Raw genomic sequence first — 19,190 nt, 5'->3', positions numbered from 1 at the left:
ACTTGCGGTTTTGCAACAAAAGCTGCCACAGCGTCAGATTTGGTCTGTTACAAAGTGACTTGGCCGGTTGTGGTGGCCCACGCCAGTAGGATTTGCTAAAGGAGGCAGAGGCAGGAGGATCACAAGTTTGAGGCCGGCCAGGCAGTGGTAGAGCACGCCTTTAATCCCAGCACTTGGGAAGCAGAGGCAGGCAGATCTCTGTGAGTTTGAGGCCTGCCAGGCCTTGGTAGTGCACGCCTTCAATCCCAGCACTTGGGAGGCAGAGACAGGCGGATCTCTGTGAGTTCAAGGCCAGCCTGGTCTACAAGAGCTAGTTCTAGGACAGGCTCCAAAAACACAGAGACCACCACTGGCAGGAACCGATCTTTGCAGGTAAAAAAATTTTCTTTTATAAATAAAATGTCTGAACACATTACTGTTCAAGAATTTAATGATTTTTTTAATTGTACCATGTGGGAGATTTTACAAGAGGTGTCTATCACCCCACATATATGGATCCTTCTGGGATTCGTAGTTTTCATTGGCACCAAATGGTTTGATAATAGAAATATGATAAAGTCTTTACGAGATGAATCCAGGATTCTTAAGGTAGAGATTGAACGCTTAAAAACAATTGAGAATGACAACAATCTTCTCAAGAATCAGGTTGAAGTTCTCCAGACTGATAACAATCTTTTCGAGAATCAGTTTGAAGTTCTTCAGGCTGATAACAATCTTCTCAAGAATCAGGTTGAAGTTCTCCAGACTGATAACAATCTTTTCGAGAATCAGTTTGAAGTTCTCCAGGCTGATAACAATCTTCTCAAGAATCAGGTTGAAGTTCTTCAGGCTGATGTTAAGGAGAAATTCATTACTATGGAAGAGGGAACAGCTGATCTGGACCATAAGATTCAGTCCCTTTCTGTAGGAAATGAAACATTAACTGAGAGAATCAAAACTGCTGAATGTGACAATCGGATTTTGTCTAAAGCTTATGACAGATTGACGGAAAGATTGTCAATACAAGAAGGCACGGTTTATGCCATAAAAATTATGTCCAAAGATGAGATGTTATCTCTAACGGACAAACTTCATATTTTAGAATCCTCAATGAAGGCTTTGGAACATAATTCTGGACAGGAGATTCAGACATTGCAGAAAGCAATGGTGAATAGAATTGAAAAGATTGAGGAATTTCTAAATTCTGATGAGGAAGAGCAAAGGGTAGAAAGGAAAATTTTAACTACATCTGTGGGTAAGTCTCTCCGGGACAATTTCCACAAAGCTCTACCTACAGCTCTACCTGCCTTTCCAGTAATAACAACAGAGAAGGTGATTGGTTCCAAAAACCCTAGGGTCATCAAGGAGGATACATGGGAGCCTGTGCGTATGAATGATCTCAAGGAAATAAAACAGGCTGTCATGACTTTTGGGATGCAAGCCTCTTTTGTTAAAGAGATGCTAAGATCTTGGGCCACGACAAGCAGAGCAACCCCCTCAGACTGGCTCCAGCTGAGCTCTGCGGTACTCGAGAGTGGACCGCAATTGAAATGGAAATGCTTATTCAGGCAAGAGGCTAGACTCTTAGAACAGCAGGAAAAAGCAAAGGGAATTGACATTTCCCTAGATCAAATTCTAGGTGAAGGGCTCTTTTCTGATCCTCAGGAACAAGCTAACTTGGATGAAAACACACTCTCCATGTGTACTACAGCAGCCTTAAGGGCTTGGGACAGGGTACAAGACCCAGGACAGAGAATGGAATCATTTGTCAGAGTTAAACAGGGTCAGAGAGAACCCTTTAGTGACTTTTTACAAAGATTAACTAAGGCTGTACAAATAGGAATATCTGACCCAGAAGCAAGACGTATAATGATTGAGTCTTTGGCTTATGAAAATGCAAATGTGGAATGCAAAAGGATTTTGGGTCCTTTAAAGCTCAGATCAGCGCCGTTGGAAGAATGGGTCTTGCATACACTCAATGTTGATACATTTGATTATGGCACTGAAGCATGGGTAGAAGAAGCAATTTCCAATGGTAAAAGGAGACACCAGAATACCAAATGTTTTAATTGTGGAAAAATGGGTCATATTAAAAGGAATTGTAGACAACGGATTTTCAGAAATAATAATAATAATAATAATGCATCTTTCAGAAATAATAATAATAATGCATCTTCTAGAAATAACAGAAATAGGAGGACTCAGCCTTCAGGTTTATGTAGAAGATGTGGAAAGGGCAGACATTGGACGAATGAATGCAGGTCTACAAGAGATAGACAAGGCAACCTGATACAGCCGGGAAACGTGAGAGGGGGGGCCTCACAGGCCCCCATGGCAAACATGGTTCAGTCATATCCAGTTTCTGCAGAGAACGTGCCTCATCAGGACAATTAGGAAGCCCCATGCCTACTGTTACAAGCAATAATGATCAGAAAGATAAGTTACGTGTGTTTTGGCAAACTTCTATAAATGATCAAAGACCTAAACTGAGAGTGTGTGTAAATGGCATTTTTATTACTGGCCTGCTGGACACAGGTGCTGATGTAAGTATCATTACCCCAGAATCTTGGCATCCGTATTGGCCTCTTCAGAATGTAAATGTTCAGCTCCTGGGAATTGGAACCCTATCTCGAGTAAGGCAGAGCACGAGATGGGTTGAATGTATAGGGCCAGAGGGACAAATAGGAAAATTAAAGCCATATGTAGCCAATATTGCAATGAATTTATGGGGTCGTGACCTATTACAACAATGGAATACCGAAATTAACATTCCTGCTAAATCTAGAGCCTATATTTCTGAGAATAATATTAAAAGATATTACAAACTGAGAAAACCGGCCATTCGGGCTGTAAAAGAACAAGCAATTGATGTCCCTTCAGAGATACCAACAGCCTTGCCTCTAAAATGGTTGACTGAGAAACCAATATGGACAAAGCAATGGCCTTTAGCTGAGGAAAAGTTACAGGCTTTAGAACAGCTGGTACAAGAACAATTAGATGCTGGACATATAGAAGAATCTACCAGCCCTTGGAATTCTCCTGTATTTGTGGTTAAGAAAAAATCAGGTAAATGGAGAATGGTGACAGATCTCAGGGCCATCAACAAGGTTATTCAACCTATGGGCCCTCTGCAATCTGGAATTCCTTTGCCCTCTTTATTACCAAAAGGATGGCCTCTCATAGTTATTGATTTAAAGGATTGTTTTTTCACTATACCTTTGCAAAAAGAAGATAGAGAAAAATTTGCCTTCACAGTGCCTACTTATAACAATTCTCAACCTTCGAGGAGGTACCACTGGACCGTTCTCCCCCAGGGTATGTTAAATATCCCCTCCCTGTGCCAATATTTTGTGAACCAACCATTGCAAATAATACGCAAGAAATTTCCCAAATCTATAGTATACCATTACATGGACGACATCTTGTTATCCGATTCAAACATGGATACCTTGAACAGACTGTTTGAAGAAATAAAGATACTTTTACCTAAATGGGGATTGCAATTAGCTCCTGAAAAGATTCAGAAGGGAGATTCTGTTAATTATTTAGGTTATAAAATAGGTTTGCAAAAAATTAAGACACAAAAAGCACAAATTAGGAGAGATCGCCTACGGACTCTTAATGACTTTCAAAGACTGTTAGGAGACATTTCCAGTCTACGACCAGCTATTGGAATAACACCTGATTTAATAATTCATTTGAACAAAACCTTGGATGGTGATAAAGATTTAAACAGTCCCAGAGAATTAACAGCTGAAGCAGAAAAGGAACTGACAATGATTGAGGAAAAATTACAACAGGCACATGTGGACAGGGTGAATCCAGAGCTCGATTGTATTCTCGTCATACTACCATCAAAAATTTCTCCTACAGGAATTTTAATGCAGAGAGATGATATTATTTTGGAATGGATCTTTTTACCACATAAACCAAGTAAGAAACTGAAAACTTATGTGGAAAAAGTCTCTGAGTTAATTATAAAAGGCAAGCTGAGACTTCGTCAACTAGCAGGCATAGACCCAGCAGAAATTATAGTGCCTTTCACTGCTGATGAACTAAAGAAATTATGGGAAGATAATGAACCATGGCAAAGAGCTTGTGCTAATTTTTTGGGAGACATTAATAACAACTATCCAAAAAGCAAGCGGCTTAACTTCATAAAGAGAACTTCTTGGATTCTTCCTCGAATCGTCCGTGATGCTCCAATAACTGGAGCCCGTACATTCTATACTGATGCCAATAAATCAGGGAAGGCAGGTTACAAATCAGAAGACTTGGATAAGGTGGAACAAAGTCCGTATACTTCTGTCCAGAAGGCGGAATTATATGCCATTCTTATGGTGCTAAGGGATTTTAAAGAACCTATTAATATAGTTACAGATTCACAATACGCAGAAAGAGTTATTTTACATATTGAAACTGCTGAATTTATACCTGATGATACTGAACTAACCTCATTGTTCCTCCAGGTTCAAGATTTGATCAGGAACAGGCTTTGCCCTATGTACATAACACACATCCGATCCCATACGGGTCTGCCAGGTCCTCTAGCACAAGGTAATGCAGAAATTGATCAATTATTGATTGGTAGTGTGCTACAAGCCTCTGAATTTCATAAAAAACATCATGTTAATAGCAAAGGTTTGAAGAAAGAGTTTTCAATTACATGGCAACAAGCTAAGGAGATTGTAAAGAAATGCCCTACTTGCTCTTTCTATAACCAAACGCCACTGCCTGCAGGGGCTAATCCAAAGGGCACCCAAAGGAATGAAATCTGGCAGATGGATGTGTTCCACTTTGCAGAATTTGGCAAATTAAAATATGTACACCACACCATAGACACGTATTCAGGTTTTCAATGGGCTACTGCCCTGAGCTCAGAAAAGGCTGATTCAGTAATCACACATTTATTGGAAGTTATGGCCATCATGGGTATACCTGCGCAAATAAAGACAGATAATGGTCCAGCATATGTATCTAAGAAAATGAAACGCTTTTTTGAATATTATAATATAAAACACATTACAGGTATACCAAATAATCCTACAGGTCAGGCAGTTATAGAAAGATCAAATCGTACTATAAAGGATATGCTGAACAAACAGAAAGGGACTGAAAATACCCCCAGAAATAGATTACATAATGCTTTATTAACCTTGAATTTTCTTAACGCTAATGAGAAAGGAACGACAGCAGCAGAAAGACATTGGATAATGGAAAAGTCTGCTGAACTAAATCAACCGATTTATTTCAAAGATGTGCTGACCTCTCAGTGGAAGCCAGGAGATGTGCTACGTTGGGGAAGGGGTTTTGCTCTTGTTTCCACAGGAGAAGAAAAATTGTGGATACCATCAAAATTAATAAAGTTTCGATTTGAAGAGGAGAAACCTCTTGGAAAGGAGAAATGACAACTCATCCACAACGATGATATTCATACAGGTGGTAAGAAAAACATATAGAATGGGGGCAGGGTTCTGTTCTTATCTCCACAGGAAAACACTCATCTTTGAGAAATTCAAGGGACCCTGGATGTTTGGATACTGACAGATGGAAAAATACCTGCCCAATAGGAAATATCAAGACAACTGAATGGGTTGTGTAAGTAATATTAAACCATATTTCTAAATTTATAAAGCTGGTTTTGAAGTTGGACTCTGGCTCAGTCCCTCTCCAATTCCAAGCCTGTTAGTAAGAGAAAAACCCAGAGTTTCTGGAGTTTCTGTCTCATGTCAAGAGCCATGATATGGGACAGAAAGAAATATGAGTTTAGAAAACATCTTTGCTTCTCTTCATATCTATCATACTTTTCATTGAATATATCTATCATGTCTTTCATTGAATATATATATATATGTCTATATGATTAATGTTTAAGTTTTTCATAATGATCAATGAGTTTTTCCTGAAGTGACATTTGAAGTTTCCAGGAAGAAGATGGGGCCCCATAACAACAACTCCACCTGGTTGATATGACGTCATGATACTGATAGCGCTACTACAAGACCTGCTTTTGGTACCAGCTGCACAAGACAGTTCCAACTTGGTTAGCTGAAATGGTGCACATCTTATACAACATTTTGGCCAGACCTGCACGAAAATACTCAGAGACTATTTGCAATTTTAAAAGACATTATCTTGAAATTTAACCATCATTTTACTTTCACAGGATCCCCCAGAAAGAACGTCGCCCCTATGACAGCTGGAAGTAATTCTAGAGAACGACGTCCCCTCTCCCAGTAAAGTTTGCCCTTGGGTTTAGGGACATCATTTAGGGGTTGATTATAATTAGTATATGATTGAGGGTTGGGAGAGGAATTTTATAAGCTCAAGGATCATTTTGAAAAAAAAAAGAGGGAATGATGGGATAATAGATTTATAATTGTGAGTTACTGCTTTTAGACAAATATATTGGTATCAATTCTTGTATAATGAAACAAAGTTAAATTATATGGACTATTGTACGCATGCATGTTTCTACCTCTGTTTAAAACATTTTTATGTATTGACATATATTGTATTGATATATATATTGTATATATTTACCATATTGCAGTGTACATTTCTACCTCTGATTAAGATACTTATATAATATTTGTGTATTGATATATATTTACCTACTGCAATGTACATTGTTTATATTTGGAGGTCATTGTCCTCATTTGTTTCACAGTCGTTTATTGTCTTAGTCTTTAAGTTAGATAGATATTGAGAATTATATAGACTAATTGTCATCTAAGTTTGTCATTTATAATTAGACTAATCAGGTTCTTTAGATATATAGAGATTATACTCAGTATAGATAGATAATCTTCAACCTCTTCAAAGAGCTGTAGAAAATGGCCTTTAATCTAACTCAGAGTTTCGTGATAGTGAGATACAATTGCTCCTGGCAACACCACTCTATTCCCGAGAGAATGTTGAGCACCAAAAACACTCCATCTGGAGCCTTTCTATTTGGCAGAACTGGCCTTTGGGCAAAGAAATGCCCATACCTCAACCACTGACACAGATACAGAGCGTGCATCAATGAATAAAACAGGACTGTCATATCCTGCCAAGACAGGGTAAGATAGTTTTGAAAAGTTCCTTGCCTTTAATAATGGTATGTCAGTTATGTTAGGCCTTAGCCAAAATTGGTTGACTCAACGTTGCAAGCGAGACTTTGGGTGATTGCCCAGGTAGTCAGTTGTCTCTGTCAATTGTTGCACATTTTGGATATATCTCGTTTGTTGAGTAGTGTTTATTCCCTTCTCAGATCTTTGACTGAGTTGAAGATTATATAATTGTAGTTACTCTTTACATTATTTGGACTTCTTGAGATAGAATGTTTAGCAAAGCTTTTGTTCTCAATATTGTTTGTTGTATTTATTATTTGTTGTTATTGTATGTAGTTGTATTTGGTTTAGTTCTGTCTTATTTAGACAAAAAGGGGAGATGTAGGGATAAGTCCTGCACCTTAAGGGGCGTGTTCGCCTCGGGCTAATGTCTGCCTATAAATTTGGCGAGCAAGCTCCAAGCGCTCGCTTCTGCTTTCCTGGTCTCCGTGGGAACGGTGGTTCTGTAAGTCTATTTCTACATTAAAGCTATATATATATTTTTACACTCTGTCTGCATTCATTTACGCCGTTACACCCACCCACTGAGACCGTGGGGCTGATCTATTGGGAGCTCAGCAAGGCCAGCTGGACTATGACTGAAAAACCATGGGATAAAACCGGACTCTCTGAACATGGCGAACAATGAGGGCTGATGAGAAGCCAAGGACAATGGCACAGAGTTTTGATCCTACTTCATGTTCTGGCTTTGTGGGAGCCTAGCCAGTTTGGATGTTCACCTTCCTAGACATGGACGGAGGGGGGAGGACCTTGGACTTTCCACAGGGCAGGGAACCCTGACTGCTCTTTGGACTGGAGAGGGAGGGGGAGAGGAGTGGGGGGAGGGGAGAAGGGTGGGAGGAGGGGGAGGGAAATGGGAGGCTGGGAAGAGGGGGGAATTTTTTTTTCCTTTTCTCAATAAAAAAAAGAAAGAAAGAAAGAAAGAAAGAAAGAAAGAAAGAAAAAGAAACACCAGGGAGATTCCAGGGGCCAGCCAACCAGACAAAGAGGAAGTAGGGAGGTAGTAAATACAGAATGAAAGAAAGATAAAAAGCCCGAAGACAAACAAAATGTAGATAAATAAATAAATAAACTAAGTTAAAGGGGCTAGTGGGACATGCCTAAGCTAAGGCCGAACAGTCATAATTAATAATAAGTCTCCATGTCTTTATTTGAGAGTTGGTTGGTGACCCAAAGGGAAGTACAACGACAATTTCAAATTTCACTTACCAAAAATTTCAGCCACACTTTCCACATTTTTAAACACCCCATTGAAAAACGTGATATCTAAATGGAGGGAAGACAAACATGAATTAAGGAGTCCTGGTTTGGCCTCTGTTTCTCTTCCTATCCAGAGATGGCAAACCTTTTATCTTCTTCTAAGAACAAATTTGACCTTAAGCTAACTGTCTGGCAACAGCGGTTACCATGGAAACCAATACAGATGAAAGCTGAGCAATATTCCTAGGCAACATTGTTCAGTTATTAAAAACAAAGAGCAATGACTTCTGGGTGGTACAGCATGTTTAAACTGAGAGGCGCTATGGAGGAGAAATGCATGGCACTGAGTCACTGTGCCTGTGGACATACTATCTAGGGTGCCCAGCAGGGAAATGTACTGAGAGTTATCTCAGTGACAGGGACCCAGTGTTCTCTTCCCCACAGAACAATCACTGGACCAGAACTCTGCGATGTGTCTTTCGTCTCTTTCTTACTAGGAAGCCTAGAGAGCATTTTTAAGCTAGTTTTCTTTTTTGAGATTCTAATTACATAATTGCTCTCTTCCCTCTCCTCCTTCCTTATTCTCTTTCAAATCCAAGGCCACTTTTTTCATTATTTGTCACACACAAGCACTGTGTCTTAACGCTAAGATTTAGCCCCCACATTAACCCTCAGCGCTAGCACATTTACTTTCTTTCCTGGTTCCTTGTTTCCACTGAAACCCGGCTCAAGTGAGAGATGGCTAGAGCAAAAGACATCAGGAGAGAGGCTGGAGAGATGCTTTGGGGTACCACCTGTGTGACTCCCTGCAGATGCTAAAGCAGTTAGGATGCTAGGGTATGTTCTATGTTCAGAAGGGTTTTCTCTGCCAATATCCTAAACAACTTTTTTTTTTTTTTTTTTTTTTTTTTTTACTTAGATTCTGGGCAAAGGTCAAAAGATTCTTACTGATATTTTTCGACAGTCCTGGAGGGAATTCCTGGGGATTTGGGGTGTCCAGAGCATGGCCCCCTGCAAGTAAGTCAGAGATAAAGAGAACAAAGTTAGCACAAGCATCCATTGCTTTGCTTCTCCCTGGGCTAAGGCTGAGGAGGTTATCAATTAGGAAGACAATGAGGATACCCCCAAATTCAATCCCACACAGGTTTTATAATACAGGTGCTGCACTCAACCTAGGTGGATCTCAGGAAATAAAGAGGTGTCATGGCTACCCCTGGTGTTTTCTAGTGATTTTCCTTAGCAGTGGCATTCTGATAAGGAAGGAAGAGACCTGGTCATTGGTTAATTGTCCTACATGATAGGCTACAGTATTATTTAGACTGATAGTTGTTTTGAGAATTCTTGAGATAAAGAATTCAGCAGAAAGACGTGGAGGCATGGAAGAGACATCAGCTCCCAAGGATCTCATAATTAGGACCAGGCTGTCCCCTGACTATTAGTATCCAAATTTCTTTGGTACAGAGACAGCAAACATTTTGATCAAACTAATCTGATGTAAGACTGGCCCAGTTTTCAGCTGATTTTGAAGACATCACATCAAAGCCTTACCTTGAACCATGCTACCTAGAGGTATAACAGTATGAAGTGGGCACCATCTTATGCATCCCAACATGGAAGAAACGTGAAGAACCTAGATCAGAAAGCTGGAGTGTGATTGGCCACAGACCCATCTTCTGAAAGTTCCTGTTCCAATTTTCCCTCAGAGATATAAAGCATATGAGTTACCTGATGGGGCTATATGCAAATGAGTACAGGTGCCCACAGAACCAGGAGGCATCAGATGCCCTGGAGTTGGAGTTACAGATAATTGTGAAGCAGCAGATGTAGGTATTGAGAACAGAGAGCAGAATTCAGGTCCTCTGCACGAGCACTATATTCTCTTTCTCCATATTTCAATATTCATTATTCATTAAAGATTTCATACACTTTTAACTTACGAGCCATCTCTTTAGTGTCTGTCACATCTTTGTCTTTCTTCAAGTTGACAGTGATGCAGTTATGCCTGCCAGTTTGTCACTGTTTGGAAACCCCATTTGTCTGAAAGCTGTAAGACTCAATCCTCAGAGAAGCATGGGAGATTCAGTCTGTTCAGGGGATACCCTGGCTGACCCTTTCAGGGGATGCCCTGGCTGACCCTTTGCTTGATTCTTGTTTGGACCCCTGATTGGATCAGAAACGGCTTCCTAGACTTCCCAACCTTACATAATTGGTGCTGGGATTTGGGATGTGTTAGGTGCATAGAGGGGATTATCTTGCGCATATAAGATGTTTAAGCAGTATCCCATTGAATGACAACTGTACCCAGCTAGTAGGACTCTGTGTGTGTGTGTGTGTGTAAACACACACCAACAAAAGAGCAAGTCTCTCTCTCTCTCTCTCTCTCTCTCTCTCCTCTCTGGCAGTGCTGCAGATCAAACCCTCTCACCTCTGAAAAGCTACTACACCACTAAGCTACATCCCCAGTCCTGCCCTTCCTACCCCTTTTCTTTCAAGATTGCCTAAATTGTGCCCACAATGCCTCTCTTTCAGCATTCCTTTTGTATAGCGGGGAACCACCATGCCCAACTGGCCCTCTTCTCCTGATAACCCTTGACCAAGATTTGAGGGCTGCTGATTCTGTTGTCTTCTAATTTCGAGTCTTAAAAGCCTGGCTGAGAAGGTGACTGGTGTTTGTTCTGAGTCAGCAGTCCTGTGGCTTTAGACACATTTTACCCTCCCTAGCCTGCCTATTTTTCCTTTTTAAGGACAGAACGGGAGTTAGAGAATTTCCATGGACTTTTCCAGATCAAAGGTCATTGACCTCAATTTTTTGCCTGTTCCTTTGATGACACCTGCTGATGGGGCTGTGAGCGGACTGCACGTGTGCATGTCTGGGAGCTATAGGCACCAGCAGAGTATCTGTCTTCTAGACTGGATGAGTGGTTTCCATGGAGAGCAGATTCCTTCCTGTCCAGGACTGATGGCGTTTGGGCGTGGGCAGGACCCTGCATAACACAGACTTGAGGGGCAGGAGAGATGCTCAGGGCTTCCTTTCCATTAAAGTCCTCCTCCTGGACCTTGAGCAAATTCCTCAGCACAGAAGCATTTGGCACAACTGCCAAACCTGCTGCTCACTCCTGCCGAGACTGTGGAGCGCTGACAACAGACAATTGCTGACATCTTTCCTGTGTCTTCTGTGCAAGTAGAGAGGCCTTCCTCCCCAGGGAGCAGGAAATAGCTACTTCCCAGACAGGTTCGTCAGGTTTGTGACCCTCCTCCAGCCCACCCACGTAGCTTTAAGGATCTTGACACCCACACAATTGCGCCACCAACTTTAAAAACCCTCCTAGATGTTAGACTATTTGTCCTAGACACTGATTTAGATCATGAAGGAAGTGCAGTTAGAGATAGGGGCAGGTGTTGGGGATGGGGGTAGGAGGGAGGACAAAGGGAGTAGATTAGAGGCAGAACACAATCAATGCTGATTCAGGGGAGCTGAGCAAGAGCGGTCCTGTCAGGATTAGAGACGATGCCGTGGTTTATATTGTGTTGTCTGTTTCCCCAGGGCTGCAGACTGCATGCCGTCATTACCACTTTATAGACAATACACATGAAGCTGGGCAATGAGGCAACGCTGATCCAGAACACAAAGTTTCTCTTGATCTGTCCCCTGTCCCATCATGCCCTGCTGTACCCTTTATTCCCCTGCAGTGCTGAGGCACCAAAGGTCATGTGCTACTTACCTTAGCTTATGCTGTATCTGGACTTGAGCTCCCTGTTCTGGGTTGGTTGTCCTTGTCTTGCTTTATATTTAAACTTGAAATTCACAAAGCCTGACTGAATCCTAACCTGGACTGGGTAACAGCTTACACGGAAAACCTTCCCTCGTTGTGTATCCCCTCCATGTTGCAATAATCTATTTATGACAACTATTTCTGCAGTACCCTAGGGACTTATTGAAAACACGTACAATCATATATCATTATATACATAAAATCAAATTTTGCTGCCAATTTGAACTCTTTGTATAAGAAAACATTCCAATCTTAGACTACTGGTTCAAATTTAAAATAATGTGTTTTGCAATCTCTAGAATACAAACTTGTAAAGCGTCAATAGCTTAGGGAATGAAAAAATATGTATATGGCATACCATATACATATATTTGTATATCTTTTTAAAAAGTTCTCTACTCCCCCAAGTACATATATTCAAAGATATATTGAATATATAAAGCATTTAAATATAAACACACATATCTGTGTGATCGATGTTATGTATGTGAGGAGAACACACAGGCCCCAGTATATTTGTTGTTGAATGAATGAATGAATGAATGAATGAATGAATATACAACAACTGAACCACACATTTAATGGATTTTTTTTAAGACAGTTTCTCTGAGTAGCCCTGGCTGTCCTTGAACACAGAGATCCACCTGTTTCTGCCTCCCAAGTGCTGTGATTAAAGTGTGTGCCACCACTGCCTAGCTGGTGGCTCTTTATTTGGGGGAGGGAATAGAGAACTTTTTCTAGAAGAAAGGTTTATTTTTCCTATGTAAATATTTGCCTTTATATGCACTGCATATGCGTAGAGCCCACGAAGATCAGAGAGGGCAACTGGATTCTCTGGAGCTGGAGTTACAGACGGTTGTGAATCACTGTATCAGAAGAGCGACCAGTGCTCTTAACCACAGAGCTGTCTCTCCAGCCCTCCAATCTATACCTTAAATCAGTTTTCCTCAGGTACTTTTCCACAGTAATGGAAAACTAACACGGAAAAATAAGCTGCTTTGAAATTTTACTTCAGTGACCTCAGGGGCAGACACAGATGGTATCTCTTGGAAAGAGGCAGCTCAGGTTCTTGAGGGTCCTGTGGTATTTGCTCTCCCCATTCCTCCTCATCCCTCACACTCCGTATAGCTTCTTCCAGCCTGAGAATGTGAAGGCCACGTTCCCCGGGACACAGGACTCCTTAGGTGGACTCCACCTAGATGGCACTGCCAGAGTCTCTTCAGACCAAGCTGCTGCCCAGAATATATGCACTGCTCCCCACTCTTCTTCACTGCAGAGCTGGCCTTCCCTGCTTGCTGCTCCACTCCATGTGGGCATTTCTTCTGAAGAAACATTTGGGCCCTTGGTAAGGCCTTAGGTTCTGTTTCTCAGGAGACATACATATCTCTCAATTCTCTAGGCAGAAGCCTCTGAAAAGTCCCTTTGCCCTTCAAGATCCAGCAAGCTGGTTGGATATCTCAGTGGTGGCCAGACCCTATAAAACTAGGATTCTGGATAGAACACATTCAAATCCACACACCCACACACAAATTTGTGCATTGGCATTTTGAGTTACTATGACCATATTGTTTTCAAAGTCAAGTATTGTGTTTGAGAGTAAAAATCTCCTAGGGTAAAGCAAAAATATTAATCAAATGATTCCTCATAATAGATCTATCAGTTTTCACTTTATTATTGAAATGTAGTGTCAAAGAAGAAGGAAAAGGAAAGCAAGAATGACAGAAGATATTTCTTGGTTACAGTTTTATAGGGAAAGTATATAAATGGTGCACACAAATGAACTGTCTTTGAGCAAAAAGAAATTTGCTCCCTAGAAAGAAGGAAGTATTAGCTAACAAACAGAATAAGTTTTTAAAAACCAGGAAGTGAATGAAGAGGAGGGAATGACAGAGTTTTTTTTGTTGTTGTTGTTGTTTCTCTCTTTTTATTTTGTTGTTGGTTTGTTTGTTTTTGTTTGTTTAATATTCTTATTTGTATTCTTAAATTTTTATTCTTTCTTTTTAAGTTTCCTTTGGGGGTGTTACAAGGGTAAAGAGCAGACACAGAGGGACTGGGAAATGAATGGGATTGGGGTGTATGATGTGAAATTTCCAAAGAAATCAATAAAAAAATTACATTTTAAAAAAATATGAGGAAAGTCGAATCCTGACAAGAATATTTGATCTGGCAAAGCATATGGAGGGAGGCTGGTGAGTGAACAGCTGGCCAGTTCTGTTCCAGAGGGAAGGCCTGTGTTCGGGTGAGGAGCCGGAGTCCCCTCTCAAATGCTAGCTTGCCATTCCTAACTTTTATGCTTCTGCACCAGATGCAAGCTTATGTGTTCCGTCTGCTATCTCGGGTCTTGGCCACATAAACGACACACATGATCAACACTGTCTCTGCTGTTTGAAGAGATGCCTGAGGGGTCTCTAAGAGGCAGTGTATAGGTTGGGTGTGTCTCTGAACATGAGAAGATGAGGAATAAAGAGCAAGGAGCCCAGATTAGTGAATGATAGGAGATACCGTGGAGGAAGGAAAGTAATGTGTTCGCATGTGTGAATGAGCAAAGTTTGAGTGTCTTCCATTTAGATGGTGTGTAAGGTTGGAAGTGTTGGCTCTCGGTGGTGCCTATGCCCACTGAGGTGAAAAGAATGTTGTCTGTGTTGAGAAGGCCAATGTGCCCCCAAGGAGTTAGCAACTGGGAGGGGTGTGGTGTACGGTAGCTCACCATCCAAGGAGAAAAACCTGCATTCCCAGATGGAGGGATCTTGCCAATAAGATGCTCGCATTGAGCCCATCTCTCCTCCGTTCTGCACCCCCTTCTAAACTTCTAAGTCCTGGACAGAGTTTTCTTTTTTAATTAGGTTTTTCTACATATAATATTTTTTTTATCATATTTTCCTTCCCTCCAGACCCTCCCCACATCCCTACCCACCAACTCCATGTTGTTTCTCTCTCAAAAAAAAAAAAGAACATAAAACAGAAAAACAAAGGGAAAAACAAACATGTGAAAAAGCCATTAAGAAAAAATCTGAGAAAAAAAAAAGAAAACAAAAAGCACATATAAAAACATGGAACCTGCTTTGCATTGGCTAGCTACTACTGGGCATGGGCCCTGCCCTGGAGTGGCTGACATGCTTGGTAACACTAAATTGGAGAAAACTGTTTTTTTTTTCTTCTGGAAAAAAATCAGTTGCAAACAGCTTTTTGGTTAAGGGTGGGACTTAATGCCAACTCTCTCTCCTCTGTGCTAGGACTTTATGAACAGGGTTTTTAATAGTTAATATTAATGCTGTAACTTAATATTGATGTTCAAGCTCCATCACTCATTAGGCACAGGGATAAAGAGGAACGAATATGCAAGACAGGTAGATGCTGACAAAGCTTTTCTGCATCTGTGTGACGTCATCAAATGCTAAGCTGGAAATAATGCACCAGTAACGTTACTCACCAACACAGGGGACCAGCAGCATACAAACCGTGAGCAGCGTGATCATTGTGGAAGAGCAAAGGACAAGGTATGGGTGTAGACTAGAGCAGCTCCCTGGGAGAGAGGCCAGCAGAACATGACAAGGATGCTGTTAAAAAATACTGTATAAGACCCACCGAAAGCTTCTCACCCCCTTTGTGCCAGAGGACCAAATTCTGAAAGTATTTCTGTCCCAGCTTCAATACTAATTAGCAATTTTGACATGAAGAGCCAGTGTTCCCTCATGGAAACTCAGCTTACCCAGCAGTAACATGGAAAGTTAGCTGTGTTCTCCCCAAAGACATGGCATGTTCCTTCATGCATTTATTCCACATAATTTACTGAAGACATAGCATGAGGGAGGGAGGTGGGTTTGAACCCTACCAACACCACTCCAGAGATAAATAAACCAGGGGACCACATGGGGGCGCTGCGTGCCAACAAATGGTCCTCTCCTGGAGCAGCTCCTTTCGTCCTTAGTTTTTGAGCACTTGGATTATCTGGTTGCAGTCCTAGGATATCAGTGGATATCCTCAGGGGTTGCTCTAGGGACAAAGGAATAAGGTAGAAACAAGAGTCCTGGAATCCCATCACATTTTCTTGTGTTCAGATCGCCAAGTATTTGACTTGAATAGGCACTCTAATGCCCAACAACAGTATGTTAACAGGAGAAAGGAGACCAGAGGGATTTTGAAATACTTTTCTCCCTAATTATAATTCCCTAAGCAGTGGAAAATGATTGGTTGACTTGTGCTTATTCTGTTTTAGATCCTGATTTCAGGGCATTGTATGAACAATGATACAGCATGATCCAGACTATCCCAGTAGCACATATAGGTTTGAAGATATTGTGTATTGCACAAGGGTGCTTGGCCAACAGGGCATACTGAAGCCCCTAAACTACTAAGCTAGATTCAAGTGTGCCTCTGCAAAGCCATCAACCTAGGAGAAGGGGCACTTTCTATGATGGGTTCTTCTTGCTACAAAGGCGGTGCTCCACAAGTTAGCGGTTGTCATGCTGGAGTCACCCTGTCTAGGAACTCAGTTTAGTACAGAGAGTCCTGAGTGAGAAGACCTTGTGGGCTCTAAGGTCACTGTTCTATGAACCTGCCTCTAGCATGGCCCCTTGTGGCTGCAAAATGAATGTGTTTTGAATGAAAGAAAATCCTGATCGGACTAAGCTGTCGTGTGATTTTCCTTCAGCACAATGCTCTACCTGCAATCATTTAGAACAGATGAGCTCTCAACATCAGACAAGCTCTGTAGACGCAGCTCTGACTGCCTCTCCCTTTTCATGCTGAAGCCATATTGAAATGAATTGGGAGACAAGTCTCCCAAAGAATTGTGCTAAGTGCTAGGACCTACACTAGTGTGCAGGAAATGCCTTTCCTGGGGGCCTGGAGGCCCCCTATTAAGTCAGACTCACAAGAAAGAGGCCACCAGACCCTTGCCAATCCAGTCATCGTTCTAGCGCGTATGGCATCTGATGGTTACCGTTCCCATTACCCAGGAGAGAAGACTGTAATGGGGACTTGGAAAGACCATGCATGGGCATCATCTAGTCTAATTGCATGCTTCACGATGAAGCCTTTGAAGCTTGGAGGCTGACGAATTATGGTACAAAGGTCCCACTTCCCCATGTACCTGACTCCTAGCCAACACTGTTACAGTGGTAGAGCCTGCCGGGTAGCTCCTGCGGGGGCCCAAGTGAGTTAGCCCTCTACCCTCAGGCTGTGATAACTGAAGAACCTGAGCAGCTCCGTGGCACCAGCAATTGAGATTGCAGCAGTGGACTGCCCTGCCGCAGAAGGCTCACCCTGATCTCTGTCCTGTTTGTATGGGAGCCCCTCTTTTGGAAATACAGTTGAGGGTCTAGTTAAAACCTCTGACCCAGGTCTCAGGAGTGTACTTCCCCTGCTGGCCATTAGCTCAGTCTACATAGGATGAAGGCCACTTGACTACTTCCTCCTAGGATAGCACTTATCAACCTGCAGATTGCGACTCCTTTGGGGTTAAATGACCCTTTCATGGGACTGCCTAAGACCATTGCAACACAGAGATATTTACGAGCCATAACAGTAGTAAAATTACAGTTATGAAATAGCAACAACATTCATTTTGTGGTTGGAGGGGTCACCACAACATGAGGAACTGTACTAAAGGGTTGCAGTATTAGGAAGGTTGAGAACCACTAGGTTCTAGTACCTAGGATGTATTTATGGGAATGCAAATGAGAAAAGCACCTGACCATAAGCAGGACTCCACCATTATTCTGGATTAAGAAAGAAGTTATCAGAGAGGAGAGTGGGACCGGCAAGGGGGAGGGGTCGTTTTGTAGAGTTTCAGTGGGGAATTAAAAAAAAATCCTGGAAGTGGACAGTGGAGAAGATGATACAAAAACAAAAAAAAATTGCTTCACACAGCTGTCCTTTGAAAATTGATAAGGTGGCGAATACATGTATATTTATATTTATAAAACCTTATGCATTTCCTATACAAAGTTTTAATTAGGTTGTAAACTTAAGGATCTTATTTCTTGCATTTACTGGATGATTATGTCAGGTGCTCCACACACTGTCAAAAAACTAAACCCTAAGACCAAAAAAAAAAAAAATGTCTTTTTTTTTGACAAAGTCAGAGGCTCAGTTAGGTCTTAACTTACTGAATTGCTTTTAAAAGAGGCACAGGCACAGGGGATGCAACACGACTGCGAGTGTCTGTGTTTTAGACCACTGACCAATCTAACCAAAGTCTTTGCTTTGTGGATATTACCTTTACTCAGCTCCCTGGCCAGGCACATGATCCAAAATACATAAGCAGCCTCCTGATTATTGCTACAATTCAGTCAGGAGGCCGGTCTTGTACCTCAAGGTTGCTCTTGGCAGGCATTGACCAGATAATCCTGCTTACAAGGCTACCTCCTGACAGCTAACCCCTGGCCACTAGACTGTCTCTTGGAGCCACATCATGCTGACTGGGCTAGAAGTAGTCAGGTTCTGTGGCTGGACAGATGGCGCTCATTCTCCTATGCATGGATTCTTATGGGATTCATGAAGTTGACCTAGGAGGGTCTTGTTATAAACCATGAGGCTGGAGCTCCGTGCTCAGGACCACCCACCCACATGAGTTTCCCTGTGCAGTTGTTGACCCACAGGCTTGTGGGACCCTTGCTGGAGTGAGGTGTGTGGTAGGGAGGTGGGGCGGGAGATTTCCAAGAGCATTTTAGCAAGTGCTGCCCACTTGACACTGTGTCTCCTCCTACAAGCACCCAGAGTGCCTTTGGTATTTCTATAACATCCAGAACTCACACAGCACTAAATGCCCAGCCCTTCTTCCCTTTCCACTCTTTTCCCCCTTCCTTTATTTCTCCTTTTCATCCACCCACTTAAGCCTCCGTCTAGTTCTCTTTTCTTTCCTCTTCCCTTCTCGTCCTTCTTCTACTCATTCTCCCTGTCTTCCTCTATCTATTTCTCCCATCTCCCTGACCCTGCCTCCCCATCCTCCCCCGTCTCTTCCTTTCTCTCTATCCCTTTACACCATCACAAGAAGTAGGTACCTACCGTGAAGTGAAGCTTCACTCAACAACTATCGAACGATCCAAGGATGCTTGGCTTTGAGCAAATGGGAACAGTCTTTTATAGCCCAGGCAAAGACCCCTAGTCATGTGAGCACCCC

General features: G+C 41.9%; 1 protein-coding gene across 1 annotated transcript in view; it reads right to left on the bottom strand.

Moving 5' to 3' along the window:
• Nucleotides 1-19,179, bottom strand: part of Oc90 (otoconin 90) — a 46,142-nt gene extending 26,963 nt beyond the window's left edge. Inside the window, exons 1-4 of the mRNA XM_041672592.1 lie at nucleotides 19,076-19,179; nucleotides 15,498-15,590; nucleotides 9,243-9,305; nucleotides 8,304-8,360 (exon numbers count right to left, since the gene is read on the bottom strand). Coding sequence (XP_041528526.1) covers nucleotides 8,304-8,360; nucleotides 9,243-9,305; nucleotides 15,498-15,543 — 166 coding nt within the window. The 5' untranslated portion in view covers nucleotides 15,544-15,590; nucleotides 19,076-19,179. The remainder of the gene's footprint in view (nucleotides 1-8,303; nucleotides 8,361-9,242; nucleotides 9,306-15,497; nucleotides 15,591-19,075) is intronic.
• Nucleotides 19,180-19,190: the final 11 nt, after the last annotated feature.

The sequence above is a fragment of the Microtus oregoni genome, unplaced genomic scaffold, assembly GCF_018167655.1.
Source record: "Microtus oregoni isolate MIOR12 unplaced genomic scaffold, Mior012 000022F_ref0000154, whole genome shotgun sequence".
Taxonomy (NCBI): domain Eukaryota; kingdom Metazoa; phylum Chordata; class Mammalia; order Rodentia; family Cricetidae; genus Microtus; species Microtus oregoni.
Note: the sequence above shows the minus strand (reverse complement) of the source record. Positions and strands in the feature narration are given on the sequence as shown.